The sequence below is a fragment of the Oncorhynchus mykiss genome, chromosome 5 (genome assembly GCF_013265735.2).
Source record: "Oncorhynchus mykiss isolate Arlee chromosome 5, USDA_OmykA_1.1, whole genome shotgun sequence".
In the NCBI taxonomy this organism is placed as follows: domain Eukaryota; kingdom Metazoa; phylum Chordata; class Actinopteri; order Salmoniformes; family Salmonidae; genus Oncorhynchus; species Oncorhynchus mykiss.
The window spans coordinates 41,414,104-41,442,061 of NC_048569.1; the positions used below are offsets into that span (position 1 = coordinate 41,414,104).

Sequence of the window (27,958 nt, forward strand, 5' to 3'; positions counted from 1 at the left end):
TGGGTGTGCAGTGTGTTATCTCTTATGGAGATCTGTAGGCAGATGGCTCTGAGTGAGTACACCAGCAGCCCAGGGATTATGGGGTGTAGGGTCCCAAAGACCCTCCCCATTATTGATTAAGGGGACCTTAAGATTCATATGCTTGTCTCACTATTGTACTGTTGCTATGTGTCTGAACTCTGACACTATACTTTGCACAAGCTATCTAGTTTCATCTTTGCGATTAAGGCCTAGCAAGTGTGCCTGCAGGCTGGGTGTGAGTCAGACCGAAACTAGATAAAGGGAAGTAACAAGTGTCTGGTTTTGACATTTTTATCTTGTGAAAAGTGGTCAATGCTTATGAATTCAGAGAAGCTACTGTCCTAGGTTACCTCAGCTTATTGCTGCACATATACACGGAAGTAGATGATCACACCATCAGGGAAGTGATCAAAGTATATAATTAGCTGCACCCTTTGGTTGGTTGCAGAACTTACTGTGAAACATGCATGCTGTGCTTCCATTGTTAACTTCTCTCTGCAATTGCATTAATAAAGGTTTGGTTTATTTAAAGAAGATAGTCTGACTGCTGATTTCACCAATAAGCCAATGATTGACACGGAACAAGGAACCTACCCCAACAGGGGTCATTATAAAACTATTATGCTGGTGGAAAGATCATACTCGTGGGTACATAAGGGAGCGCAAGGGTTTCCAGAATACAGTTAACTTAAAGGTCACGACACCTGGTGTGGTTCAGGAGGCACAAATTGGAAGAAAATGTGCCTAACGAAGCAGTTTTAAAGGGAGGTCATCTCGGACTCTTATCTATTCTTTATCATTGTGCTAGGAGAGTCGCTGGTTTGAGGGAAACACCTGCCATCTTTTACATCCTGAGATGCCAGTGAGCCTTATCCAAAAGTTAGACAAATAGATCCTGGTAGATGTGATTTCAAATCCTTTCAGAAAATGTTAACTACCTGATTATGTGCAGCCCAATTTCCTATAATAATATCACCATAATACATATTTCCAAGCATGTCACTGTGTTCCATTGGCCCCGTCCCTTTCCCACAGACTATAAGAACTGAGAACTGAAAAGAACTGAAAAATGCCAAAAGGGAGTGGCCAAGTCCACAGTTTCTATACAGTAAATAAAATAGATATAAAACGACTCCTTTTTAATGTTAATGTGTACATTTGGCCAGGTTGTTGTTACATGTTGCATCCATTTTCAGGTCTTCACTTCTTGACTTCTCCAAGATCTTCAATGCTGTCGTCATCCACCTACAATGGAAAGACAGATGGTTAGTGTGTGTAATATATATAGTGGGGCAAAAAAGTATTTAGTCAGCCACCAATTGTGCAAGTTCTCCCACTTAAAAAGATGAGAGAGGCCTGTAATTTTAATCACAGGTACATTTCAACTATGACAGGCAAAATGAGAAAAAAAATCCAGAAAATCACATTGTAGGATTTTTAATGAATTTATTTGCAAATTATGGTGGAAAATAAGTATTTGGTCACCTACAAACAAGCAAGATTTCTATCTCTCACAGACCTGTAACTTCTTCTTTAAGAGGCTCCTCTGTCCTCCACTCGTTACCTGTATTAATGGCACCTGTTTGAACTTGTTTTCAGTATAAAAGACACCTGTCCACAACCTCAAACAGTCACACTCCAAACTCAACTATGGCCACGACCAAAGAGCTGTCAAAGGACACCAGAAACAAAATTGTAGACCTACACCAGGCCAGGAAGACTGAATCTGCAATAGGTAAGCAGCTTGGTTTGAAGAAATCAACTGTGGGAGCAATTATTAGGAAATGGAAGACATACAAGACCACTGATAATCTCCCTCTATCTGTGGCTCCACGCAAGATCTCACCCCGTGGGGTCAAAATGATCACAAGAACGGTGAGCAAAAATCCCAGAACCACACGGGGGGACCTAGTGAATGACCTGCAGAGAGCTGGGACCAAAGTAACAAAAGCCTACCATCAGTAACACACTACGCCGCCAGAGACTCAAATCCTGCAGTGTCAGACGTGTCCCCCTGCTTAAGCCGGTACATGTCCAGGCCCGTCTGAAGTTTGATAGAGAGCATTTGGATGATCCAGAAGAAGATTGGGAGAATGTCATATGGTCAGATGAAACCAAAATAGAAGTTTTTGGTAAAAACTCAAATCGTCGTGTTTGGAGGACAAAGAATGCTGAGTTGCATCCAAAGAACACCATACCTAATGTGAAGCATGGGGGTGGAAACATCATGCTTTGGGGCTGTTTTTCTGGAAAGGGACCAGGACGACTGATCCGTGTGAAGGAAAGAATGAATGGGGCCATGTATCGTGAGATTTTGAGTGAGAACCTCCTTCCATCAGCAAGGGCATTGAAGATTAAACGTGGCTGGGTCTTTCAGCATGACAATGATCCCAAACACACCGCCCGGGCAACGAAGGAGTGGCTTCGTAAGAAGCATTTCAAGGTCCTGGAGTGGCCTAGCCAGTCTCCAGATCTCAACCCCATAGAAAATCTTTGGAGGGAGTTGAAAGTCCAGGTTGCCCAGCAACAGCCCCAAAACATCACTGCTCTAGAGGAGATCTGCATGGAGGAATGGGCCAAAATACCAGCAACAGTGTGTGAAAACCTTGTGAAGACTTACAGAAAACGTTTGACCTCTGTCTTTGCCAACAAAGGGTATATAACAAAGTATTTAGATAAACTTTTGTTATTAACCAAACACTTATTTTCCATCATAATTTGCAAATAAATTCATTAAAAATCCTACAATGTGTTTTTCTGGATTTTTTTTCTCATTTTGTCTGTCATAGTTGAAGTGTACCTATGATGAAAATTACAGGCCTCTCTCATCTTTTTAAGTGGGAGAACCTGTACAATTGGTGGCTGACTGAATACTTTTTTGCCCCACTGTATCTCATTCAGGTACACACAGACTACTCGTCTATTTCCTGTAACTATCTTTTTTCAGCCATCTATGTGGCGTTGCAGAGTAAACACAGCCGTCTTACCTCAGGCCACTTTTCCTGAATGACATCGATGATGTCATCTGTAAAATCTCCCTGAATGATGATTTCATCCTCCGCCGTCACCGAGGCGCCGCAGGAGAACTTCTGGGCAAAGAATCTCTGAGCCTCTTTAAGGTCAATGTCTGCAGGGAGGAAGTCCACAGTCACAAGCAAGAAAAACAACAAGGTTACGGGTCTGTCCACGTCTTTAACAAGGTGTTTACAGTAACAGGATGTGACAGTCAGTCTTACCAAAGGTGTTCATTCCACAGACTCGGGTGACATATTTCTTCTTGGCACGGGGGATTTTAGCTATCGTTATTTTCTGAGGGACAGTCTTCTTTTTCTGTTTGATCTGTCCTCTGCCACCTAGACAGAGTCAGCACAGACGGGTTAGAACAGGGTTCTCCAATGCCAGTCCTCAGACACCCCCTAGCAGTTGCAAGTGCTTGTTCTACTACTGCACTAAGACCTGATTCAACCAATGAACCCCAGTGATTTAGTCTGGAATAGAGCAAATCATATAACAATGTTATTTGTCACAGGTGCAGAATACAAGAGGTGTAGACCTTATTGTGAAATACTAACCAACAATGCAGTTCAAGAAATGGAGTTATGAAAATATTTAGTAAATAAACTGAAGTAAAAAACACAAAGAGTAACAATAAAATAACGCGGCTATATAAAAGTGGGTACCGGTATCTCAATGTGCAGGGGTACAGGTTAGTTGAGGTAATTTGTATATGTAGGTAGGGGTAGTGACTATGCATAGATAATAAATGCGAGTAGCAGCAGCGTAAAAACACTGGGGTCTTACGGCCTGGGGGTAGAAGCTGTTGAGATGCCTTTTGGACCTAGACTTGGCGCTCCAGTACCGCATGCCGTGCGGTAGCAGAGAGAACAGTCTATGACCTGGGTGACTGGGTCTTCCTCTGACTGCCTAGTATATAGGTCCTGGATGGCAGGAGGCTTGGCCCCAGTGATGTATTGGACCGTACACACTACCCTCTGTAGCATCTTACAGTCAGATGCCTAGCAGTTGCCATACCAGGCAGTGATGCAACCACCTTTCAATGGTGCAGGTGTAGAACTTTGAGGATCTGGGGACTCATGCCAAATCTTTTCAGGCTCCTGAGGGGGAAAAGGTGTTGTCGTGCCCTCTTCATGATTGTCTTGGTGTGTTTGGACCATGAGTTTGTTGGTGATGTGGACACCAAAGAATTTGAAGCTCTCAACCTGCTCCTCTACAGCCCTGTTGATGTGAATGTGGCGTGTTCGGCACTCCTTTTCCTGTAGTCCATGATCAGCTCCTTTGTCTTGCTCATGTTGAGGGAGAGGTTGTTGTCCTGGCACGCCACTGCCAGGTCTCTGACCTCCTCCCTATAGGCTGTATCATCGTTGGCGGTTATCAGGCCTACCACTGTTGTGTCCTCAGCAAACTTAATGATGGTGTTGGAGTCGTGCTTGAACTGGGAGTACAGGATGGGACTAAGCACGCACCCCTGATGGCTCCCCGTGTTGAGTATCAGCGTGACATGTGTTGTTGTCTACCCTTACCACCTGGGGGCGGCCCGTCAGGAAGTCCAGGATCCAGTTGCAGAGGGAGGATTTTAGTCCCATGGTCCTTTCTTAGTGATGAGCTTTGTGGGCACTGTGGTGTTGAACATTGAGCTGTTGTCAATGAACAGCATTATCACATAGGTGTTCATTTTTTTTTTTTTTTTTAACTCTGTTTATTAAGTTTTGAACATACACACACACAGACAAGACAAAGCAATATAAATAATATACTCAACTAGAAAAAAATACAAATAAAAAGACAAATAAAAAAATAGCTTTAAAGATACCATACTTTAGACAAGTTAAACACACCAGGCAGAAGGCTACAGAGGTTAAAGGGCAATCTATAGTACAGGGACAGAGCAAACACCTCACCATTGTTCCTGTAAGCAGTCAAGGGATAAGGGTGGAGAAATGCAACCACTCACAGAGAGTCATGGCCACAGACCGATCATCCACTGGACAAAAAAAAAGTTTACAATGCTTTAAAATAAAAAAATTAAATGATTATTCATGTAGGCGTGAACAAAATGTAAAAAATAACTGGGAAAAACAAGCTAACACTTCAGTCTCTGCCTGGGCAAGATGAACAAGGCATCTGCGGACCACAATCAATAAGCACATGGACCTTAATACCCCCCCAGCAAAAACACAGAGAGAAGCTCCTCCAACCCTTAAGTCACAGACTTATTTTAGTATTAATTGGAATGCCATCAGAGGATGGACTGTTTAAAGTAAGACCGGAATGGAGCCCAAGCCTCATCAAACAGTTTGGGGTTCCCACGTGAATTGAATTGAATTTTTTCTAGTTTCAGAGAGCACAACACATCCCTCACCCAATATTTATAAGATGGGGGAGCTGCCATCTTCCAGTTCTGTAGTATTAGCCGTCTAGCTAAAAGAGTTGTATAAGCAACAGTGTCCGACTGGATTCTTGATAGGGGGGTACCCATGGGCAGTACTCCAAAAAGGGCTGTAAGGGGAGACGGATCTATAACAGTGTCATATTTATCAGAGAAACATTTAAATATTAATTCCCAGAAACCTGACAGTTTATGACAGCCCCAAAACATATGCAACAGTGTGGCTGGTTCCACCTTACATCTGACACAGGTAGGATCAAAATCAGAGAATATTCTTCCAAGTTTGGCCCCCAAACTTGAATGAGGCTGTGTCTAGTGCTAAAAGAGGACGAGTGTACCCTGCGCAGCACAGATTCCCAGGCGTCTTCCCCAAGTTCCTCCCCCAAATCTTTTTCCCATCGAGTCTTTAAAGGCACCAGAGAAGGGTTCTGTAGGTCATGAATGATTGCATATACATCTGAAATTGCACCTCTAGGAAGCTTGTTCAGCTCCAAGATGCTCTCTATAGCAGTATTCGCAGGCCTATTGGGAAATCCAGGTGTGTTAGCCCTGACAAAGTTTCTAGTCTGGAGATAGAGGAAAAAGTGGGATTGGGGGAGATTGAACTTTTCCTGCAGCTGAGAAAAAGTGGCAAATGTATCATCAAAGAATAATTGGGCTAGCGAGGAAAGGCCTAGTGAGTGCCAAATGCCAAAAGCCCCACCATTCAAAGATGGAGGAAATAAAATGTTCTGATTGATTGGGCCTGATAGAGGAAAACCTCGGAGGCTAAAGGCTAAACGGAACTGATTCCAAATTTTAAGAGACTGCTTTACAATTGGGTTGGCACAACTTTTGCCTAGGGACACTGGGAGAGACGAGCACAGCACAGAAGAAAGTGCTGCAAGTTTACACGATTCAGACTCCATCTGGGCCCAGAGTGGTCTAGGGCCAGTAGGATCAGTCTGCAGCCAGTACAGAACGGCTCTGAAATTTGCAGCCCAGTAGTATGTCTGAAAATTTGGTAAAGCTAAACCCCCCAATGACCTAGGCTTCTGTAAATGTTTTCTACCAATCCGTGGTACCTTGCCATCCCAAATAAAATGCATGAATGTTTGATCCAGTGAAATAAAAAAAGATTTTGGAATAAAAATGGGTAAACATTGAAATAAATATAAAAATTTGGGCAACACATTAATTTTTATGACATTAATCCTTCCGATAAGAGAAAGGGGAAGCAAATTCCAAAAAGTAAAAGATTGCTTCAATCTGTCTGCTAGAGCAACAACGTTTTCCTGAAACAAATTTGAATATTTCCTTGTCACTTACTCCCAAGTAAGTGAATTGTTCCCGGACAATCCTAAACTGAGAACTTGTGAAAGAGCACTTTAAAGCAGCCTTGTTTACCGGAAAGAGCTCACTCTTGCCTAGATTCAGCTTGTACCCTGAGATTGATCCAAACTTTTTAAGAACAGATAGGGCACGTGGCAATGAGGTATCGGGGTTGGAGATAAACAAAAGGAGGTCGTCAGTATATAGCGAGACTTTCTGCTCCCAGCCCGCCCTGATTATGCCTTGAATGGCATCATTAGAGCGTAGTGCAATGGCGAGAGGCTCGATTGCCAAAGCAAACAACAAGGGGGAGAGTGGGCAACCCTGTCTGGATCCGCGGTGCAAGGGAAACTAGTCAGAGGACAAGTTATTGGTCCGTACCGAAGCCATGGGGGAAAAATAAAGAATCTTTATCCACGCAATGAATTTGGGGCCAAAGCCAAATCTATAAAGGACAGCTGTTAGGTAATCCCACTCAACGCGGTCAAACGCTTTTTCGGCGTTTGTGAGACCACCACCTCCGGGTCCTCCGACGCTGGGGAGTACAGTATATTCATAAGGCGCCTAATATTGAAAAATAAATGCCTATTTCTCACAAAGCCAGTCTGGTCAGAGTGTATTACTTGGTGCAGCAAGCCTTCCATACGGATGGCTAAAAGCTTAGCTAGGATTTTGTAATCACAGTTTAAAAGCGAGATTGGGCGATAGGATCCACATTCCAGGGGGTCTTTGTCTTTAGTAGTAATGAAATTGAAGCCTGATAAAGACTAGGCGGCAGCTTTGAAGTATTGAGGCACTCTGCAAATAGTCGGGACAAGAATGGGCAAAGCAGACCAGAAAACGTCCTGTAAAATTCGGTTGGAAAACCGTCCGGACCCGGTGATTTACCACTTTTCATTGCGGACACTGTTGTTGCAATCTCCTCAAGCGTAAATTCTTCTTCTAGACAGTCATGGGAGTCTGTTTCAATTGAAGGCATATTCAAGCCATTAAAGAAGGAGTCAATCAGCGAAGGGTCTTGAGGGGATTCAGAGGTGTATAGCGCAGAGTAAAATTGTTTAAATTGATCATTGATCTCTTTATGTATAACTGTGGTGGCACCAGACGGGGTCCTTATTTGTGGGATTAAACGTGAGGCCTCAGATTTACGGATCTGATGTGCAAGGAGTTTACTGGCCTTGTCGCCTTGTTCATAGACTTTGTATCGAGCTCGCAAGAGTAACTGTTCAGCTTGCCTGGTAGAAAGCTCATCAAATTCAGATTGGAGTAGTTGGCGCTCTTTATGCAGATCAGAGGAAGGATCCGTAGCATACTTCTCATCCAATGTGGCTATGGACTCGCTCAGGTCCCAAAGTCGCTGGGAGCGAACTCTGTTTTGGTTGGCTGTATAAGAAATAATTTGGCCACGTAGGTATGCTTTGAGAGACTCCCATATGGTAGAGCAGGACATACCTGGTGTTGAATTAGTTTCTAGGAATAAGGTAATTTCAGAAGAAATTAAATTGACAAACTCCTTATCTGAGAGTAAAATGGGGTTGAGACGCCATTGATAACACCTAGGAGGTCGCTGGGGAAACTCTAGTTCAAGCACTAATGGTGAATGGTCAGAGATAACAATACTCTCGTAAGTACACTGCCGAAGGTTAGGCAGAAGTTTTTTGTCCAAAAATAAGTAATCAATCTGGGAGTATGTTTGATGAACATGAGAATAAAAGGAATACTGTCTATCTGTAGGATGTAGGAAACGCCAGGCCTCAAACATAGCATATTTCTGAAGAAAGGATTGAATAAGTAGGGCACATTTAGATGGGCCTGTATTTGTTTGTGAGGACTTGTCAAGAACTGGGGACATTTTACAGTTGAAATCCCCCCCTAAAATCAACAAATGAGAATCTAAATTGGGAATAGCAGACAGAAAGGAAGAAATGAAACTTGTGTCATCCCAATTGGGAGTATAAACATTAGCCAAAACAAGAGGGGTAGAAAACAGTTCACCGGTTACTATGACGTATCGTCCCTTAGTATCAGAAACCTCCTGTATTCTGGCCTCAATCGTAGCAACCACTTATGTTTTCATTTCAACTATTTCAGAGCGTAGTAGTTTGATGGCCTCGAGAATGTTCATTTCAGCGCCGCCAGGCCAAGCCGCGCCCCCGGGTAAAGTGTGCGTCCCCGGGCCCTCAGACTCAGGAGAGGGCGGTGATGAGAGCGGGTCTTGTAGGCCGGGTTTTCTCAAAGTCATGTTCTTGGCCTTATGTTTGGTCGACATGCTGACATTCGGAAGCAAAGTAGTCTTGGTTTTTACAGAAAGGGATCACCAAATTAATATTTGAAAATAAATACGGTTTTGCTGCAGAATTCACATAAACTTTAAGAATACCACGGGAGCAAACGGAAAACACGTCAGTCGCACATGGCGTCCCCTACCATCCCCCACATAGGTGTTCATTTTGTCCAGGTGGGAAAGGGCAGTGTGGAATGCGATTGAGTCATCTGTGGATCTGTTAGGGCGGTATACGAATTGGGTCTTGGGTTTCCGGGATGGTGTTGATGTGAGCCATGACGAGCATTTCAAAGCACTACCGACATGAGTGGTACAGCGGTAGTCATTTAGTTAGGTGACCTTCGCATTCTTGGGCACAAGGACTATGGACTATGGCTTTAGTTTTTGCTTGTAAGCAGGAGAATATAATTATGATCAGATTTGCCAAATGGAGAGAGAGCTTTGTACGCGTCTCTGTGTCTGCAGTAAAGGTACCTAGTTTTTCCCCCCTCTGGTTCCAAATGGAACATGCTGGAAGAAATTAGGTAAAATGGATTTAAGTTTCCCTGCATTAAAGTTCCTGGCCACTAGGAGCACTGCTTCTGGATGAGCATTTTCTTGTTTGCTTATGTCCTTATACAGCTCGTTGAGTGCGGTCTTAGTGCAGGCATCAGCTTGTGGTGGTAAATAGATGGCTATGAAAAATATAAACTCTCGGTAGATAGAGTGGTCTACAGCTTATCATGAGGTATTCTACCTCAAGCGAGCAATAGACTTCGCGCACCAGCTGTTATTGACAAATAGACACATCCCAACAACCTCTATAAACTCAATCTGGCCAGTTTGTTGCAAAAGGTGGAGGTTGACCTTTGTACAGTGCCTTGCGAAAGTATTCGGCCCCCTTGAACTTTGCGACCTTTTGCCACATTTCAGGCTTCAAACATAAAGATATAAAACTGTATTTTTTTGTGAAGAATCAACAACAAGTGGGACACAATCATGAAGTGGAACGACATTTATTGGATATTTCAAACTTTTTTAACAAATCAAAAACTGAAAAATTGGGCGTGCAAAATTATTCAGCCCCTTTACTTTCAGTGCAGCAAACTCTCTCCAGAAGTTCAGTGAGGATCTCTGAATGATCCAATGTTGACCTAAAGGACTAATGATGATAAATACAATCCACCTGTGTGTAATCAAGTCTCCGTATAAATGCACCTGCACTGTGATAGTCTCAGAGGTCCGTTAAAAGCGTAGAGAGCATCATGAAGAACAAGGAACACACCAGGCAGGTCCGAGATACTGTTGTGAAGAAGTTTAAAGCCGGATTTGGATACAAAAAGATTTCCCAAGCTTTAAACATCCCAAGGAGCACTGTGCAAGCGATAATATTGAAATGGAAGGAGTATCAGACCACTGCAAATCTACCAAGACCTGGCCGTCCCTCTAAACTTTCAGCTCATACAAGGAGAAGACTGATCAGAGATGCAGCCAAGAGGCCCATGATCACTCTGGATGAACTGCAGAGATCTACAGCTGAGGTGGGAGACTCTGTCCATAGGACAACAATCAGTCGTATATTGCACAAATCTGGCCTTTATGGAAGAGTGGCAAGAAAGCCATTTCTTAAAGATATCCATAAAAAGTGTTGTTTAAAGTTTGCCACAAGCCACCTGGGAGACACCAAACATGTGGAAGAAGGTGCTCTGGTCAGATGAAACCAAAATTGAACTTTTTGGCAACAATGCAAAACGTTATGTTTGGCGTAAAAGCAACACAGCTGAACACACCATCCCCACTGTCAAACATGGTGGTGGCAGCAAAATGGTTTGGGCCTGCTTTTCTTCAGCAGGGACAGGGAAGATGGTTAAAATTGATGGGAAGATGGATGGAGCCAAATACAGGACCATTCTGGAAGAAAACCTGATGGAGTCTGCAAAAGACCTGAGACTGGGACGGAGATTTGTCTTCCAACAAGACAATGATCCAAAACATAAAGCAAAATCTACAATGGAATGGTTCAAAAATAAACATATCCAGGTGTTAGAATGGCCAAGTCAAAGTCCAGACCTGAATCCAATCGAGAATCTGTGGAAAGAACTGAAAACTGCCGTTCACAAATGCTCTCCATCCAACCTCACTGAGCTCGAGCTGTTTTGCAAGGAGGAATGGGGGAAAAATTCAGTCTCTCGATGTGCAAAACTGATAGAGACATACCCCAAGCGATTTACAGCTGTAATCGCAGCAAAAGGTGGCGCTACAAAGTATTAACTTAAGGGGGCTGAATAATTTTGCACGCCCAATTTTTCAGTTTTTGATTTGTTAAAAAAGTTTGAAATATCCAATAAATTTCGTTCCACTTCATGATTGTGTCCCACTTGTTGTTGATTCTTCACAAAAAAATACAGTTTTATATCTTTATGTTTGAAGCCTGAAATGTGGCAAAAGGTCGCAAAGTTCAAGGGGGCCGAATACTTTCGCAAGGCACTGTAAATGGATGGACTTACCTCTCACTCTACTGGGTAGAATCAATGTAATTAAAATGAATGTCCTGCCCAGATTTCTATATCTGTTTCAATCTCTCCCTATCCCTGTTCCCGCAGCATTTTTTTCCTCTCTCAACAAGCTGACCAGACGGTTTATCTGGCACGGCAAAACCCCTAGGGTTGGCCTGGATAAACTGACCCTTGACTACAGTCAAGGGGGCTTAAACCTCCCCAATTTTAGAATGTACAACTGGGCTGCACAGTCTAGGTTTCTGGCTCAGAGGTTTGACAATGGTCCCTCTCCCTCATGGTTGAACATTGAAGAGCTTGAGATAAATGATGACACTGGGGCAGAATTGTTTTACAAATGGGAGAGAAAATCTATAAAAACCATCACAGACAACCCTTTAATCATACATTCTGTCCTGGCATGGTGCAAACTGCATGAGCTGTTCAGACGAGAGAGATTCCTTTCCCCTAAAACCTCTCTATGGAACAATAGATTGATCCCTATGTTTTTCCAGAATAGTAACTTTAGACCATGGTCTGATAAGGGGATCACTCTTCTGGAACATTGTTACAAGGAGGGAGTTCTTATGTCTTTTGATCAGCTGAAACAGAAATACCACTTGCCTAACAGGGACCTCTTTAGCTACCTACAACTACGAAACTTTATTAGCGTGACGCTCAAGGGACAATGGAACCTACCTAAGATGTCACCTATTGAACAACTCTGCCACGCAGACCAACCACTGTTCAAGACCATTTCCCGTGTATACGATGCTCTTATGTCAGGACTAACACTGCCTGGGCTAGATAAACCCCGACTTAGATGGGGAAAAGATCTGGGTATTGATCTTGATGAGGATCTATGGAGTGACCTATGCAGGGATGGTGTTACATCCACATTGAACTCCAGATACAGACTGATCCAGTTTAATTTCCTCCATCAGCTCTATATCACCCCATCTAGACTGCACAAGTTCAACCCAGATATCTCCTCCCTATGTTTTAGATGTGCCTCAGATGAAGGAACATTCCTCCATTCCACTTGGCAGTGTTCAAAACTACACGGTTTCTGGCAGGGGGTGTGCGATACCATATCCTCAATTCACGGGGTTGCATTCCCTTTAGACCCGGAGGTCTGTCTACTGGGTAACTTTACTAACACCAATCTTAGGCAAAGCCATACTATAAAGCTAAAAGAAATATTGCTAGCGATTGCCAAGAAATGCATTGCCTTGAAATGGAAACTGGATTCCTCCCTGCCAGTTGCAATGTGGCTGGCAGGGAGGAAGTTATTAGTTGTATCCCTTTGGAGAAAATCACTTACTGCTTGAGGAATAAGTTAAAGACATTTTGCAGAATTTGGCAACCTTTTATTGACTATATGGAGAATCTCCCCCCACATCTCATTGATTGAATCTATATATAATCCTCACATAATGTTTCACACATAATGTATAATATGTAGCCTACGGCAGGTGATCCAATGACTCGTTATTATATTTTTCTTATTGTATGTTTATATATAATATTTTATTTTTTTATTTTTTTATGTTAAGCTCGTCTGTTACTGTCACTTTGTCCTATCGTTGTCTAATATCTTTTCACTTTTGTTTTGAATGTTCTTAATTGGAAAATGCAAAAATAAAATATTTAAAAATAATTAAAAAAAATAGACACACCCCCACCCCTTGTCTTACCAGATATAGCTGTTCTGTCCTGTCGATGCACAGAAAACCCAGCCAATTGTATATTATCCGTGTTGTCGTTTAACCACGATTTGGTGAAACATAAGATATTACAGTTTAATGTCCGTTGCTCGGATAGTCTCGAACGAAGATCATCCTGTTACTTCTCCAGTAATTTCACGTTGGATAATAGAACGAATGGTAGAGGTGGGTTACCCACTGTCTGATGAAACTCAACTACACTCATCCTGGCAAACACACCTGGGAAGTTCTTCTCCAGCCACTGCCTGCATTTGGATGGCTCAGGCATGTACTCACAGTACTCTGTTGGCAAGGAGCACACTGGAAAACCAACAACAGAGGTGTTAGACCTTGACAATCATGTGATACCACAAATCAATGTTTTAGGAATTGGCCATGAGCATGCATAGATCACTAGAATAGGGTGCCATTGGGCCTCCCCAGTGGTTAAGGGCGCTATACTGCAGCGCCAGCTGTGCCACGAGAGACTCTGGGTTCGCGCCCAGGCTCTGTCGCAACCGGCCGCGACCGGGAGGTCCGTGAAGAATAGGGAATAGGGTGCCATTTTGGAAAATGCCCAGTAGTTCTTACCGCCACAATACTGGACTTTCTTTGGGCACTTTGTGTCTGGGTCAGCACTCCCATGATGGCCTCCTTTGTTTTCTGGTGAACACGTCTCTGCATTCTCAGTAGTAGCCATTATAGATTATCTGAACACAGAGGGAAAAAAGGTTAATTGGATAAAGTATACCTTCAAATTGAACAAAAAGTGAGAATCAGCCTTTCACCAGACAACTTGGATCCTGGACCCTCGACAATGGATTGGTCTGAGGACAGCAAACTCGCATTGTCAAAGCACTAAAAACAGATCCTTGTCATGGCCTGCCATGTCACAGTGAACATGGACTGCCACTTTAATCATTGCATGACACCTAACTCACCATGAAAACTGCTGCAATATATTTGACTGATGATGCTACTCCTGCTGCTATTGTAGTTACTTTGCACTCAATACATTTTTATTTATTTTACCTTTATTTAACTAGGCAAGTCAGTTAAGAACAAATTCTTATTTTCAATGACAGCCTAGGAACAGTAGGTTAACAGCCTTGTTCAGGGGCAGAAGGCCAGTAAGTTATTATAATGCTCATGGTAAATACTTGAATTTAGGGGAGGGAAATACCCAACCGATGTGCAGTACAAATAACTAGGCAGCCATTTCCTAAGTTGCGTCACCGGAAGCACTTTCCAACAGTCTTGAAGAAGTTCCCACATATGTTGAGCACATGTTGGCTGGTTAGTTTGCTTTGGGTCATTGTCCTGTTGAAAAACAAATGATAGCCCCACTAAGGACAACCAGATGGGATGGCATATCGCTGTAGAATGCTGTGGTAGCCATGCTGGTTAAGTGTGCCTTGAATTCTAAATAAATCATAGACAGTGTCACCAGCAAAGCACCCCCACACAATCACAACTCCTCCTCCATGCTTTACTGTGGGAACCACACATGCGGAGATCATCCGTTCACCTACTCTGCGTCTCACAAAGACACGCCGGTTGGAACCAAAAGTCTCCAATTTGGATTAATCAAACCAAACGACAGATTTCCACAGGTCTAATGTCCATTGCTCATATTTCTTGGCCAAGCAAGTCTCTTCTTCTCATTGGTGTCCTTTAGAGGTGGTTTCGAAGTTTGCAATTCGACCATGAAGGCCTGATTCACTCAGTCTCCTCTCAACAGTTGATGTTGAGATGTGTCTGTTACTTGAACTCTGTGAAGCATTTATTTGGGCTGCAATCTGAGGTGCAGTTAATTGCCAGTTTCATCATGGCGCTTGATGGTTTTTGCGACTTCACTTGAAGAAATGTTCAAAGTTCTTTAGATTTTCCGTATTGACTGACCTTCATGTCTTAAAGTAATGGTGGACTGTCATTATTCTTAGCTTATTTGAGCTGTTCTTGCCGTAATATTGACTTGGTCTTTTACCAGATAGGGCTATCTTCTGTGTACCCCTCCTACCTTGTCACAACTGATTGGCTCAAATGCATTAAGAAGGAAAGAAATTCCACAAATACATTTTTAACAAGGAACACCTGTTATTTGAAATACATTCCAGGTGACTACCTCCTGAAGCTGGTTGAGAGAATGCCAAGAGTCTGCGAAGCTGTATCCTCATACCCCCGCACACCTCATACCCCCGCACATCCACTCGGTACTGGTACCCCTTTTGTATAGCAAAGTTATCCTTCATTACTCATTGTGTTTTTATTATTACGTGTTTTACTTTTCTAATATTGCTCTATTTTCTTTCTCTCTGCATTGTTGGGAAGGGCCCATTAGTGTTAGTCCACACCTGTTGTTTACAAAGCATGTAACAAATACAATTTCATTTGCTAGCTGCTCAACCAAAATATACAGTGAGGTATTGTGTTCAAGTAAACGGAATACTTTTATTTTGAAACGTTTTTAGACCTGTTAAGGCCGCTTAATGCCACTAAAAGACGCTGATTTCACAGAGCTACCCTGCCCAGCTAGTTTTCTCGAACAGCCTGCCCTTCCCAGCGCCAGACTGTGACGTCACCTGCGACGCATCCTCTCTTTCTCTCGTCTGTCTGAAAGTTCTCCATCCACCCACCACTGCGGTATTGGCATAACTAAACACCAAATATAATCAAACGTTTATATATATATATATATATATATATATATATACAGTGATAATTAAAATCATATTGTACATGTTATAGAACAACATGTATTCACATTTGCTTTTATGCAAACACATTGCCAGTGTACTTACTAAACCATAGACAACCTCACAAAACACATTTGTCTCACTTGGAAAGTCAGTGTATTTGACATCTTTCAATGAAAATAATCTCTCTGGAAATAATCTACTTGAATCATTGGTTTGTGGAAATCACAATTAATTAGTGTGCTTGCTGAAGGAAAGACCACTCTACATTTATTATGCACAGTTCAGACACAGAACCTATGGCAAGTCAAACTGAATAAAAATTAAGAGCGGGCTGGCAAGGTTGAGAGTTATTCTTGACATGGGATTGGTTTCATCCAACCGCTCCTCAACACTGCAGGCTTCCTAGTTGGATTTGGGTCGAATTCAGGCATAGCAGTGAAATAACGAAAAAAGCAAATAAAGACGATTCACACACCTGTTCAGTGATGAAGTTAATGTTTTAAACAGTGAATATAATTGCTTTAATGTGTCTTGGCTAATGTAACGTGTCTTCAGATTTCATGACTCCCTTATACTAAGGAATTGTAGTCTCCTCATCCCTAAAATAAACCATGAGATATGTGAGAGAGCAATATTACTGTGCAACGTAGACATTCTATTTTCTCCCGCAAAACTATTTGTTTATTGATGTAGTGCCAATTGGCTATGAATGTTTCCACTTCTGTTGAGAAGTCTGTTTTTACCGTCAGTTGCTGGTTTCAAAGAGCACAAAAATGTCAAAAACCACGACCCTTTTAGCAATTTAACCTCCACAGAAACCATCTTAATATGCGTTACCATTTCTCCCCACAGTGGAAGAACTGCTCTCTAAACCTTTTATCAAATATAATTTATTTTAATTTGCATGTATTCGCATAAACTGTAATGTTTTCAAAGTCAAACAACAACACAGTGGTAGACATTTTAAATGCTACTGCTCTTTCACCATTTCAGCTACAAACATTGAAACAACTAACATTTTTTTTACTTTATACATTATAATTATTTCAATCATTTTTCATTATCATAACATAACCCACCAACAGTAATATTTACTCTTGAACTGTTAAAGCTAGAGACACTAAATTAACTTTCTGTTAAAGCTAGAGACACTAAATTAACTTTCTCATGTTATCAATCAAAACAATCTTTCCACCTATCTATACTTTTTGAACTATAACAATAAAAAATATGCATAAATTAACATGGTTTTAAATGAGAAACATAGTAATACAGTGGTAGCTATTCAAAACGGTCCTGCTCCTAAACCAATGAAGCTACAACAGCTTTAAAACATTCAGGCTATCCTAACGTCAAATTTCCTATAACCCTTTATGAACTATTTTGATTTGCATAAATTAGCATAACACTTCATGGATTCAATGCCAACCATAAGAACACAGTGGTAGACAATTTAAAAGCTACTGCTTTTTAACAATTTCAGCTACAAACATTAAAACAACTAACATTAGTATAAAATAACCACCAACACTAGTAGTAACTCTTGAACTGTTCAAGCTAGAGACACCGAACCAACTTCACATGTTCAGGCTATCCTATTCTATCAAATAATCAAATCAAATCTGCCTACTTTTTCAACTATAACCAGTCAATATCATTGCTCCTGCAGTCACTATCACTACTATAACTTATTTCACAACCAAAAATACTTTAAGACAAGCTAGCAAGCACACACATTTTCTTTAGGAAATGTACTTTTCTAGTTCACAAGGAATTTACTTGAATCACCAGCAAATACACAAAACTCAAAGACAAAGGATTGTAAATATGACATATTACATTAAAGATTCCACTGTTATACTGCAAACAAATTCTTAATTGAGCGAACCAATTAATGAATTTCTACTTTTAGCTATAGAACATCAACATAACATAAAAATGTTAAAATTCGTATCTAACAGACAACTATCTCCACCTTCCTTGACTTCCTTCACATCTGGTTAATATTCTTTAGAACACACCATATTCCACTAGAGTAGAAGAAGAAAAATCACACAGTCAGATATTTTGTTCTCCTGGGTACCTTTTCATAAAAGCGTCTCAGAGTACGCCTAGGAGTGCTGATCTAGGATCAGTTTTGTATTTTACATCACAATGAATAAGTCTGAGACGCTTTGCGAGTATAGACCCTCACCCTGGACCTGTGATTGGAAGTTACTACTCCTCCCTGACACTGTATTTGCACTGCTGATCTCGGTCCCAGTCTCAGGCGAGGCTGGCGTTACCTCCTCCTCTTTCCTCCCCAGCAGTCTGTTGAACAGCTTCTGGAAGTTCCCACTGAAGGCAGAGCTGGAGAAGTAGTACACGATGGGGTTCAGCACGCTGTTGAAGTAGGTGAAACACACAGAGGTGTAGAACGCCAAACTGGCCTCTTTGAAATAATGGCACTCGTTGTACCAGACCTTGAGGATCCACACAGCGATCCGAGACACTGTACTGGGGAAGAAGCAAATTATGAAGATGAGTGCCACGGCCATGACAAACTGCAGCGCACGTTTGATCTTCCCCCCGGTGTCGATCGTCTTGTTCTTCAGCTGCCAGGTGATGCAGACCGTGCAGAAGGTGACAATGGCGGTGGGCAAGAAGAACTGGGTCACGTATAAGGTGTTGTGCCACGTAGACAGCGGGCTGAAGCCCATGCAGATGTTGAAGCTCTCGCACTGTGTCTGGTTGTTGCGGTAGAATAAGTGTTTGTTGGTCAGCAGGTACCCGGATGCAGCGATGATCATCCCCCACAGGCCCAGAGACACCCACAGAGCATAATTCAGGCCCATCCGGTTGATCTTGTTCATGGGGTGAACGATCTTGAGGTAACGGTCGACAGCCACTGCAGTGAGGAAGAAGATGCCAGCGCCGCGGTTGGCCGTCAACATGAACAGCATAATCCGGCACATGGCATCACCATGGATCCAGTGCTCCCCGCGTCGGTAGTAGTCGGCTCTGAATGGAAGCCAGAACAGGACGATGGAGTCGGCAACGGCCAGCTGTGTGAGGTAGACAGAGTTGGGCTTCCAGGTGTCCATGTGGAAAATAAACATCCACAGAGCCACAACATTCCCCATCAGCCCAAACATGAACTCCAGCACCAGGATGGGAGGCAGGACATGGTCCAGGATGGGAGACTCAAAGGCGCAGCAGTCATCTTCTGTAGTAGTGAAGTTTGCCATGGGTCAAACGATATGCTTTTAACAGGAGAGACTGTCTGTGTGCTGCTTTGCTCCTCTCTGAAAATAGTCAATATTGATAGTGTTGTCTAGGCATCTCCTACATTTGACCGGGGATTTTATTGTTTGCAGTCATGCAAACGATCTTCCGGTGCCAACAATGTGGAGAGAGTGTGTGGGTGTGCAGTGTGTTATCTCTTATGGAGCTCTGTAGGCAGATGGCTCTGAGTGAGGACACCAACAGCCCAGGGATTATGGGGTGTAGGGTCCCAAAGACCCTCCCCATTATTGATTAAGGGGACCTTAAGATTCATATGCTTGTCTCACTATTGTACTGTTGCTATGTGTCTGTACTCTGACACTATACCTTGCACAAGCTATCTATTTTCATCTCTGCTGTTAAGCCCTTAACCTGCAGGCTGGGTGTGAGTCAGACCGAAACTAGATAGAAGTAACAAGTGTCTCATTTTGATCTTGTGTAAAGTGGTCAATGCTAATGAATTAAGAAAATGTACTGTACTAGGTTACCTCAGCTTATTGCAGCACATATACACTGAAGTAGATGATCACACCATCAGGGAAGTGATCAAAGTATATAATTAGCTGCACCCTTTGGTTGGTTGCAGAACTTACTGTGAAACATGCATGCTGTGCTTCCATTGTTAACTTCTCTCTGCAATTGCATTAATGAAGGTTTGATTTATTTTTTCTGACTGCTGAGTTCACCAATAAGCCAATGATTGACACGGAACAAGGAACCTACCCCAACAGGGGTCATTATAAAACTATTATGCTGGTGGAAAGATCATACTCGTGGGTACATAAGGGAGCGCAAGGGTTTCCAGAATACAGTTAACTTAAAGGTCACGACACCTGGTGTGGTTCAGGAGGCACAAATTGGAAGAAAATGTGCCTAACGAAGCAGTTTTAAAGGGAGGTCATCTCGGACTCTTATCTATTCTTTATCATTGTGCTAGGAGAGTCGCTGGTTTGAGGGAAACACCTGCCATCTTTTACATCCTGAGATGCCAGTGAGCCTTATCCAAAAGTTAGACAAATAGATCCTGGTAGATGTGATTTCAAATCCTTTCAGAAAATGTTAACTACCTGATTATGTGCAGCCCAATTTCCTATAATAATATCACCATAATGCATATTTCCAAGCATGTCACTGTGTTCCATTGGCCCCGTCCCTTTCCCACAGAATATAAATACCTTGAATGGGTCTCATTAAATTAAATAATACAATGGCAGTATGAACATACATTGTAGACAGTACAGTGAGATGTACTTACAGAGTGGGATGATGAAGAGAGAGGTCTGAAAGAAGGACTAAAGAATGAGCAAGTGAATGAGCGACATTTATTACCCTAAAATTTTGCTGAGTGAAAAGCGTTTGGGAAGGAATCACATCAGACCAGACCTTTGGCGACTGAGAGAGACAGGCAGCAGCTATCAAGAACTGAAAAATGCCAAAAGGGAGTGGCCAAGTCCACAGTTTCTATACAGTAAATAAAATAGATATAAAACGACTCCTTTTTAATGTTAATGTGTACATTTGGCCAGGTTGTTGTTACATGTTGCATCCATTTTCAGTAAAAGTGCACGTCGGGTCTTCACTTCTTGACTTCTCCAAGATCTTCAATGCTGTCGTCATCCACCTACAATGGAAAGACAGATGGTTAGTGTGTGTAATTTTATATATATATATATATCTCATTCAGGTTCACACAGACTACTCGTCTATTTCCTGTAACTAACTTTTTACAGCCATATATGTGGCGTTGCAGAGTAAACACAGCCGTCTTACCTCAGGCCACTTTTCCTGAATGACATCGATGATGTCATCTGTAAAATCTCCCTGAATGATGATTTCATCCTCCGCCGTCACCGAGGCGCCGCAGGAGAACTTCTGGGCAAAGAATCTCTGAGCCTCTTTAAGGTCAATGTCTGCAGGGAGGAAGTCCACAGTCACAAGCAAGAAAAACAACAAGGTTACGGGTCTGTCCACGTCTTTAACAAGGTGTTTACAGTAACAGGATGTGACAGTCAGTCTTACCAAAGGTGTTCATTCCACAGACTCGGGTGACATATTTCTTCTTGGCACGGGGGATTTTAGCTATCGTTATTTTCTGAGGGACAGTCTTCTTTTTCTGTTTGATCTGTCCTCTGCCACCTAGACAGAGTCAGCACAGACGGGTTAGAACAGGGTTCTCCAATGCCAGTCCTCAGACACCCCCTAGCAGTTGCAAGTGCTTGTTCTACTACTGCACTAAGACCTGATTCAACCAATGAACCCCAGTGATTTAGTCTGGAATAGAGCAAATCATATAACAATGTTATTTGTCACAGGTGCCGAATACAAGAGGTGTAGACCTTATTGTGAAATACTAACCAACAATGCAGTTCAAGAAATGGAGTTATGAAAATATTTAGTAAATAAACTGAAGTAAAAAACACAAAGAGTAACAATAAAATAACGCGGCTATATAAAAGTGGGTACCGGTATCTCAATGTGCAGGGGTACAGGTTAGTTGAGATAATTTGTATATGTAGGTAGGGGTAGTGACTATGCATAGATAATAAATGCGAGTAGCAGTAGTGTAAAAACACTGGGTAAAAATAAACACTATGTAAATAGCCCGGGTGGCCATTTGATTAATTGTTCAGCAGTCTTACGGCCTGGGGGTAGAAGCTGTGGAAAAGCCTTAGGATTGGCGCTCCGGTACAGCATGCCGTGCGGTAGCAGAGAGAACAGTCTATGACCTGGGTGACTGGGTCTTCCACTGACTACCTAGTATATAGGTCCTGGATGGCAGGAGGCATGGCCCCAGTGATGTATTGGACCGCACACACTACCCTCTGTAGCATCTTACAGTCAGATGCCTAGCAGTTGCCATACCAGGCAGTGACGCAACCAATGCTTTCAATGGTGCAGGTGTAGAACTTTGAGGATCTGGGGACTCATGCCAAATCTTTTCAGGCTCCTGAGGGGGAAAAGGTGTTGCCGTGCCCTCTTCATGATTGTCTTGGTGTGTTTGGACCATGAGCTTGTTGGTGATGTGGACACCAAAGAATTTGAAGCTCTCAACCTGCTCCTCTACAGCCCTGTTGATGTGAATGTGGCGTGTTCGGCCCTCCTTTTCCTGTAGTCCATGATCAGCTCCTTTGTCTTGCTCATGTTGAGGGAGAGGTTGTTGTCCTGGCACGCCACTGCCAGGTCTCTGACCTCCTCCCTATAGGCTGTATCATCGTTGGCGGTTATCAGGCCTACCACTGTTGTGTAGTCAGCAAACTTGGTGTTGGAGTCGTGCTTGAACTGGGAGTACAGGATGGGACTAAGCACGCACCCCTGATGGCTCCCCGTGTTGAGGATCAGCATGACATGTGTTGTTGTCTACCCTTACCACCTGGGGGCGGCAACGTCAGGAAGTCCAGGATCCAGTTGCAGAGGGAGGATGAGGGAGGATTTTAGTCCCATGGTCCTTTCTTAGTGATGAGCTTTGTGGGCACTGTGGTGTTGAACATTGAGCTGTAGTCAATGAAAAGCATTATCACATAGATGTTCATTTTGTCCAGTTGGGAAAGGGCAGTGTGGAGTGTGATTGCGTCATCTGTGGATCTGTTAGGGCGGTATACGAATTGGCTGTAGGGTTTCCGGGATGGTGTTGATGTGAGCCATGACCAGCATTTCAAAGCACTACGGCGGTAGTCAGTTAGGTGACCTTCGCATTCTTGGGCACAAGGACTATGGCTGTCTGCTTGAAACATGTAGGTATTACAGATTCGATCAGGGAGAGCTTGAAAATGTCAGTGAAGACACTTGCCAGTTGGTCCGCGCATGCTCTGAGTACATGTCCTGGTAATCTGTCTGGATTACCCCGCGGCCTTGTGAATGTTGACCTGTTTAAAAGGTCTTGCTCACATCGGCTATGGAAAGCGTAATCACACAGTCGTCTGGAACAGCTGGTACTTTCATGCATGATTCAGTGTTACTTGCCGGAAAACGAGAATAAAAAAGGCATTTAGCTCATCTGGTAAACTCGCGTTGCTGAGAAGCTCATATCTGGGTTTCCCTTTGTAGACCGTAATAGTTTACAAACCCTGCCACATCTGACAAGCATCAGAGCCAGTGTAGTAAGATTCAATCTTAGTCCTGAATTGACACTTTGCCTGTTTGATGTTTCACCTGAGGGCATAATGGGATTTCTTATTAGCATCCGGATTAGTGTCCCACTCCTTGAAAGTGGCAGCTCTAGCCTTTAGCTCGGTGCAGATGTTGCCTGTAATCCATGGCTTCTGGTTGGGATACGTACGTACGGTCACTGTGTAGACAACATCGTCACTGCACTTATTGATAAAGCCGGTGACTGAGGTGGTATACCCCTCAATGCCACTGGATGAATCCCAGGAACATATTCCAGTCTGTGTTAGCAAAACAGTTCTGTCGCGTAGCATCCGCGTCTTCTGACCACTTCCATATTGTGAGTGTCACTGGTACTTCCTGCTTTAGTTTTTGCTTGAAAGCAGGAGAATATAATTATGATCAGATTTGCCAAATGGAGAGAGAGCTTTGTACGCGTCTCTGTGTCTGCAGTAAAGGTACCTAGTTTTTCCCCCCTCTGGTTCCACATGTAACATGCTGGTAGAAATGAGGTAAAACTGATTTAAGTTTCCCTGCATTAAAGTTCCTGGCCACTAGAAGCACTGCTTCTGGATGAGCATTTTCTTGTTTGCTTATGGCCTTATACAGCTCGTTGAGTGCGGTCTTAGTGCCAGCATCAGTTTGTGGTGGTAAATAGATGGCCACGAAAAATATAAACTCTCGGTAGATAGAGTGGTCTACAGCTCATCATTGAGGTATTCTACCTCAAGCGAGCAATAGACATTGCGCACCAGCTGTTGACAAAATAGACACACCCCACCCCTTGTCTTACCAGATGTAGCTGTTCTGTCCTGCCGATGCACAGAAAATATACAATTGGCTGGGTTATCCGTGTTGTCGTTCAGCCACGACTCAGTGAAACATAAGATATTACAGTTTAATGTCCCGTTGCTCGGATAGTCTCGAACGAAGATCATCCTGTTTATTCTCCAGTAATTTCACGTTGGATAATAGAACGAATGGTAGAGGTGGGTTACCCACTCTCCGACAAATTCTCACAAGGCTGGGGGGTCCCTGAAGGTTGTGCTGGGATACACTGGTTTAGGATTTGAGGAAGGATGCATTCAAGAAATCAACATGAAGAAGAACTCAGACCTCTCTTCTGCTTCTTCTTTTCATCCTCCTCTCCAACAAGGGGCACCTCTACACCACCAGTGTCCTGCTTGGAAGCATTTCCTACCGGACCAGTAAGGCATAAGAAAAAAAGTGTTTTTAATAAGACATCATTCATTATTGCCCACCTCCAGAGTATTATTGCCCATCTTCCTGATAGGAAACAGAGAGAGAAAGAAAGAATGAGAGACTGTCTGATGAAACTCACCTACACTCATCCTGGCAAACACATCTGGGAAGTTCTTCTCCAGCCACTGCCTGCATTTGGATGGCTCAGGCATGTACTCACAGTACTCTGTTGGCAAGGAGCACACTGGAAAACCAACAGAGGTGTTAGACCTTGACAATCATGTGATACCACAAATCAATGTTTTAGGAATTGGTCATGAGCATGCATAGATCACTAGAATAGGGTGCCATTTTGGAAAATGCCCAGTAGTTCTTACCGCCACAATACTGGACTTTCTTTGGGCACTTTGTGTCTGGGTCAGCACTCCCATGATGGCCTCCTTTGTTTTCTGGTGAACACGTCTCTGCATTCTCAGTACTAGCCATTATAGATTATCTGAACACAGAGGGAAAAAAGGTTAATTGGATAAAGTATACCTTCAAATTGAACAAAAAGTGAGAATCAGCCTTTCACCAGACAACTTGGATCCTGGACCCTCGACAATGGATTGGTCTGAGGACAGCAAGCTTACATTGTCAAAGCACTAAAAACAGATCCTTGTCATGGCCTGCCATGTCACAGTGAACATGGACTGCCACTTTAATCAATGCATAACACCTAACTCACCATGAAAACTGTTGCAATATATTTGACTGATGATGCTACTCCTGCTGCTATTGTAGTTACTTTGCACTCAATACATTTTTATTTATTTGACCTTTATTTAACTAGGCAAGTCAGTTAAGAACAAATTCTTATTTTCAATGACAGCCTAGGAACAGTGGGTTAACTGCCTTGTTCAGGGGCAGAACGACAGCTTTTTACCTTGTCAGCTCAGGGATTCGATCTTGCAACCTTTCGGTTAATGGCCCAACACTCTAACCACTAAGCTACCCTTGCGCCCCAAATGAGTCAACAACCCCATCTTCAGCTAAGATACGTGAGGTCTAACCCATTCATAGACGCTAACTACCTGTAGCGCAGTGTTTCCCCTATATTAATTTATCAGCTGCTACGCCAAACAATAGGATGACAATTTTCCCAATATTTTGGGGGAAATTATATTTTCGGGATGGTAAAACATTCAGTGTGAACTTAAATAACTAAAACAAGATATAAAGTACGTAGAAAAGATCATGGAGATACATTTTTTCATAAGATCTGAGAACTAACAATCACCATAATAAACTAGACAGTCAATCTAAAATTCCATAAATGTCATGGCAGCCCCCATTGATTTTGTCATGTTTGAGTCACTCAGCATAAGAACATGGCAAGAAGCTATGGCAAAATGTGTAGAATTGCAGGAAAACGGCAAATTCTCCCTCAGCCCAATGGCAACATTTCTGGAAATTAGCTTCAAAACTAAAATCTTCTTAGCTGGTTTTTAGAAACATATAGAACATATCTGCAAGAACTGTTCTCGCAAAAAAAAAAATAATAAAAAAATAATAATTATATATATATATATATATATATATATATATATATATATATATATATATATATATTACATTTCTACACACCATTTCAGAGTTCCCACATGGCCAGATTTCCATTTTAGAGCGCTTATTTACAGAAAACGGATGTTAGACGTAAAGTGAAATGTGACCCTCAATATCAAATAAACGTCTGAATCCAACTTCTGTCAGAACCGCACCACCTGTAGTGTAGACAGTGGTAGATTTTGTGGTAGGAAGTATCAACTGAAATGCGGTGTCTAATGTCAGTACAGATGCATCAAATCTGGGACCAAGGCCATCAGACAGCCATCACTAGCCAGCCTCCACCCAGTACCCTGCCCTTAAATCACTGTCACTAGCCGACTACCACCCGGTTACTCAACCCTACACCTTAGAGGCTGCTGGCCTATGTACATAGACACTGGTGAATTTAATAATGTCTGCATACTGTTTTATTAATTTCATATGTATATAGTGTATTCTAGTCAATGCCATCCTAGCCATCTATACACACACACCCCATTCTGTCCTACGTATTCTACAGACACTAAATAGTCTATCCACATACTGTCCATGACTATGTTTACACATCCCATCACACACACATACATACACACACTCCGGACTCCGACATTGCTTGTCCTAATATTTAAATATTTCTTAATTCCATGAGTTTACTTTAGATATGTGTGCATTGTTAGATATTACTGCACTGCTAGAGCTAGGAACACAAGCATTTCGGAACACAAGCATTTCGCTACACCAGCAATAATATCTGCGAAATATGTGTATGCGACCAATAACATTTGATTTGATGCTGTTCGGACAAAGGTTGGATTCAGACGTTTATTTGATAGCGAGGAACACATTTCACATATGGTAAATAGAGATTATACATATGCCCTTGTTGACTGGAAATGTTATGGTGATGCTAGCTTTATCGTGGTAAGGTTTTTTTTTTTCCGACGCCAGCCTCCAAAAAGATGGACCACTCAGCGAGTCCAACCAATACACAGACTCCCGATGTTGTGTTCCAAAGCTAGAGGGCTATATGTTTCTACAACCGTACCGCAATTGAGAATCGAGTCACGTTTTAATAGAGTATTTGTCTGTTTTGGCTGCCAGAGCCAATTCACCTCTAAACAGAACATGTAAGGTCCTTGGACTATAAGGAGCAACGTTAGTTTCCTTTAGTCAATTATTGGGCAACGTGAGGTCCTAAGCAGGGATATTTGGCACGTCATAGCTTGGTCTTACCTAGTTAACATGCGGGGGAGCAATATATAGCTTGACAACAAAGATGATGATTGTTATTCATTCACAAATAGGTAGAATTGTATGACAGCTTTCCTTACAGCTGCTGTTAAAACTCAAAATCAGGCTGTCAGACATAATTAGCCAGCTACCATTAGCTTGCTAACTTGCATGCTGCCTATGTTGGTGCCTTTACCAGATACAATTAGGATATATCCAAGTTAGATAAGCAAAAGTCGTGGTAATATGGCGATGGACGAGCTAGCTAAATTCAACAGCTGGCCAGCCAGCTAGCTAGATACTATTTTTGACAACTGGTTCCTTGGCTGAGACTTCATTCACAGCTAGTTAGCTATATATGCTAACTAACGGCGCAACTAACGTTAGATGGCACATTAGCATCACCTCCAAGTCAATCAATCAATCAATCAATCAATGGAAAGACAACAACATGATACATACCCCTCGAAAACAACCTTAATATTGTTGACTGATCAACAAAACAAGCATTATTAAGTAAAGTTGAAACAGATTAATGCTCAGTTATAACAGCTTGAGCACACCTACTGCCTGATTTAGCTAGGGGTCCTGTCAATGCCTATTGGAACGCACGCTCGGCAAAGAAATAACAGGTGTTCACTTAGTGCCTGTATTATTATTTATATAAA

The 27,958-nt window shown here is 42.4% G+C and overlaps 3 protein-coding genes across 5 annotated transcripts; all 3 read right to left on the reverse strand.

The window, feature by feature from the left end:
* Nucleotides 1-1,084: 1,084 nt before the first annotated feature.
* LOC110523845 (density-regulated protein) lies at nt 1,085-27,909 on the reverse strand. 3 transcript variants are annotated; one of them, XM_036977530.1, is made up of 8 exons: nt 27,753-27,909; nt 24,851-24,969; nt 24,613-24,717; nt 24,387-24,476; nt 21,186-21,302; nt 20,937-21,076; nt 20,706-20,787; nt 1,085-1,200 (listed from the first exon to the last, which is right to left on the reverse strand). In XM_036977530.1, the coding sequence occupies exons 2-7, from the start codon at nt 24,957-24,959 to the stop codon at nt 20,743-20,745; spliced, it is 606 nt and encodes a 201-aa protein (XP_036833425.1). In that variant the 5' UTR covers nt 24,960-24,969; nt 27,753-27,909; the 3' UTR covers nt 1,085-1,200; nt 20,706-20,742. The 3 variants fall into 3 exon arrangements, with proteins under 3 accessions (XP_036833425.1, XP_021458578.1, XP_021458579.1); XM_021602903.2 differs by lacking the exon at nt 1,085-1,200 and having other exon boundaries at nt 20,474-20,787; XM_021602904.2 differs by lacking the exon at nt 1,085-1,200 and having other exon boundaries at nt 20,474-20,787; nt 24,387-24,467; nt 27,753-27,900.
* LOC110522944 (density-regulated protein-like) lies at nt 1,165-13,908 on the reverse strand. Its single transcript, XM_036979044.1, has 5 exons — nt 13,795-13,908; nt 13,399-13,524; nt 3,258-3,386; nt 3,009-3,148; nt 1,165-1,266 (listed from the first exon to the last, which is right to left on the reverse strand). Exons 1-5 carry the CDS (start codon nt 13,901-13,903, stop codon nt 1,222-1,224), a joined length of 549 nt encoding a protein of 182 aa, XP_036834939.1. The 5' UTR covers nt 13,904-13,908; the 3' UTR covers nt 1,165-1,221.
* Nucleotides 16,789-20,161, reverse strand: LOC110523844 (hydroxycarboxylic acid receptor 2-like). Its single transcript, XM_021602902.2, has one exon. It carries the CDS (start codon nt 19,127-19,129, stop codon nt 18,047-18,049), a length of 1,083 nt encoding a protein of 360 aa, XP_021458577.2. The 5' UTR covers nt 19,130-20,161; the 3' UTR covers nt 16,789-18,046.
* Nucleotides 27,910-27,958: the final 49 nt, after the last annotated feature.

What these genes read in the sequence shown, in the direction of transcription:
- LOC110522944 (XM_036979044.1), bottom strand. Translation starts at nt 13,903, where the DNA reads ATGGCTACTACTGAGAATGCAGAGACGTGTTCACCAGAAAACAAAGGA. An exon ending in TGAGTTTCATCAGACAGTGG is followed by an intron (nt 3,387 to 13,398) that starts GTAACCCACCTC and finishes CCCGTCTGTGCT; the next exon opens with GACTCTGTCTAGGTGGCAGA. An exon ending in TTCAGGAAAAGTGGCCTGAG is followed by an intron (nt 1,267 to 3,008) that starts GTAAGACGGCTG and finishes TTTCCATTGTAG; the next exon opens with GTGGATGACGACAGCATTGA.
- LOC110523845 (XM_036977530.1), bottom strand. Translation starts at nt 24,959, where the DNA reads ATGGCTAGTACTGAGAATGCAGAGACGTGTTCACCAGAAAACAAAGGA. An exon ending in GAAAGTCCAGTATTGTGGCG is followed by an intron (nt 24,718 to 24,850) that starts GTAAGAACTACT and finishes TTGGTTTTCCAG; the next exon opens with TGTGCTCCTTGCCAACAGAG. An exon ending in TTCAGGAAAAGTGGCCTGAG is followed by an intron (nt 20,788 to 20,936) that starts GTAAGACGGCTG and finishes TTTCCATTGTAG; the next exon opens with GTGGATGACGACAGCATTGA.
- LOC110523844 (XM_021602902.2), bottom strand. Translation starts at nt 19,129, where the DNA reads ATGGCAAACTTCACTACTACAGAAGATGACTGCTGCGCCTTTGAGTCT.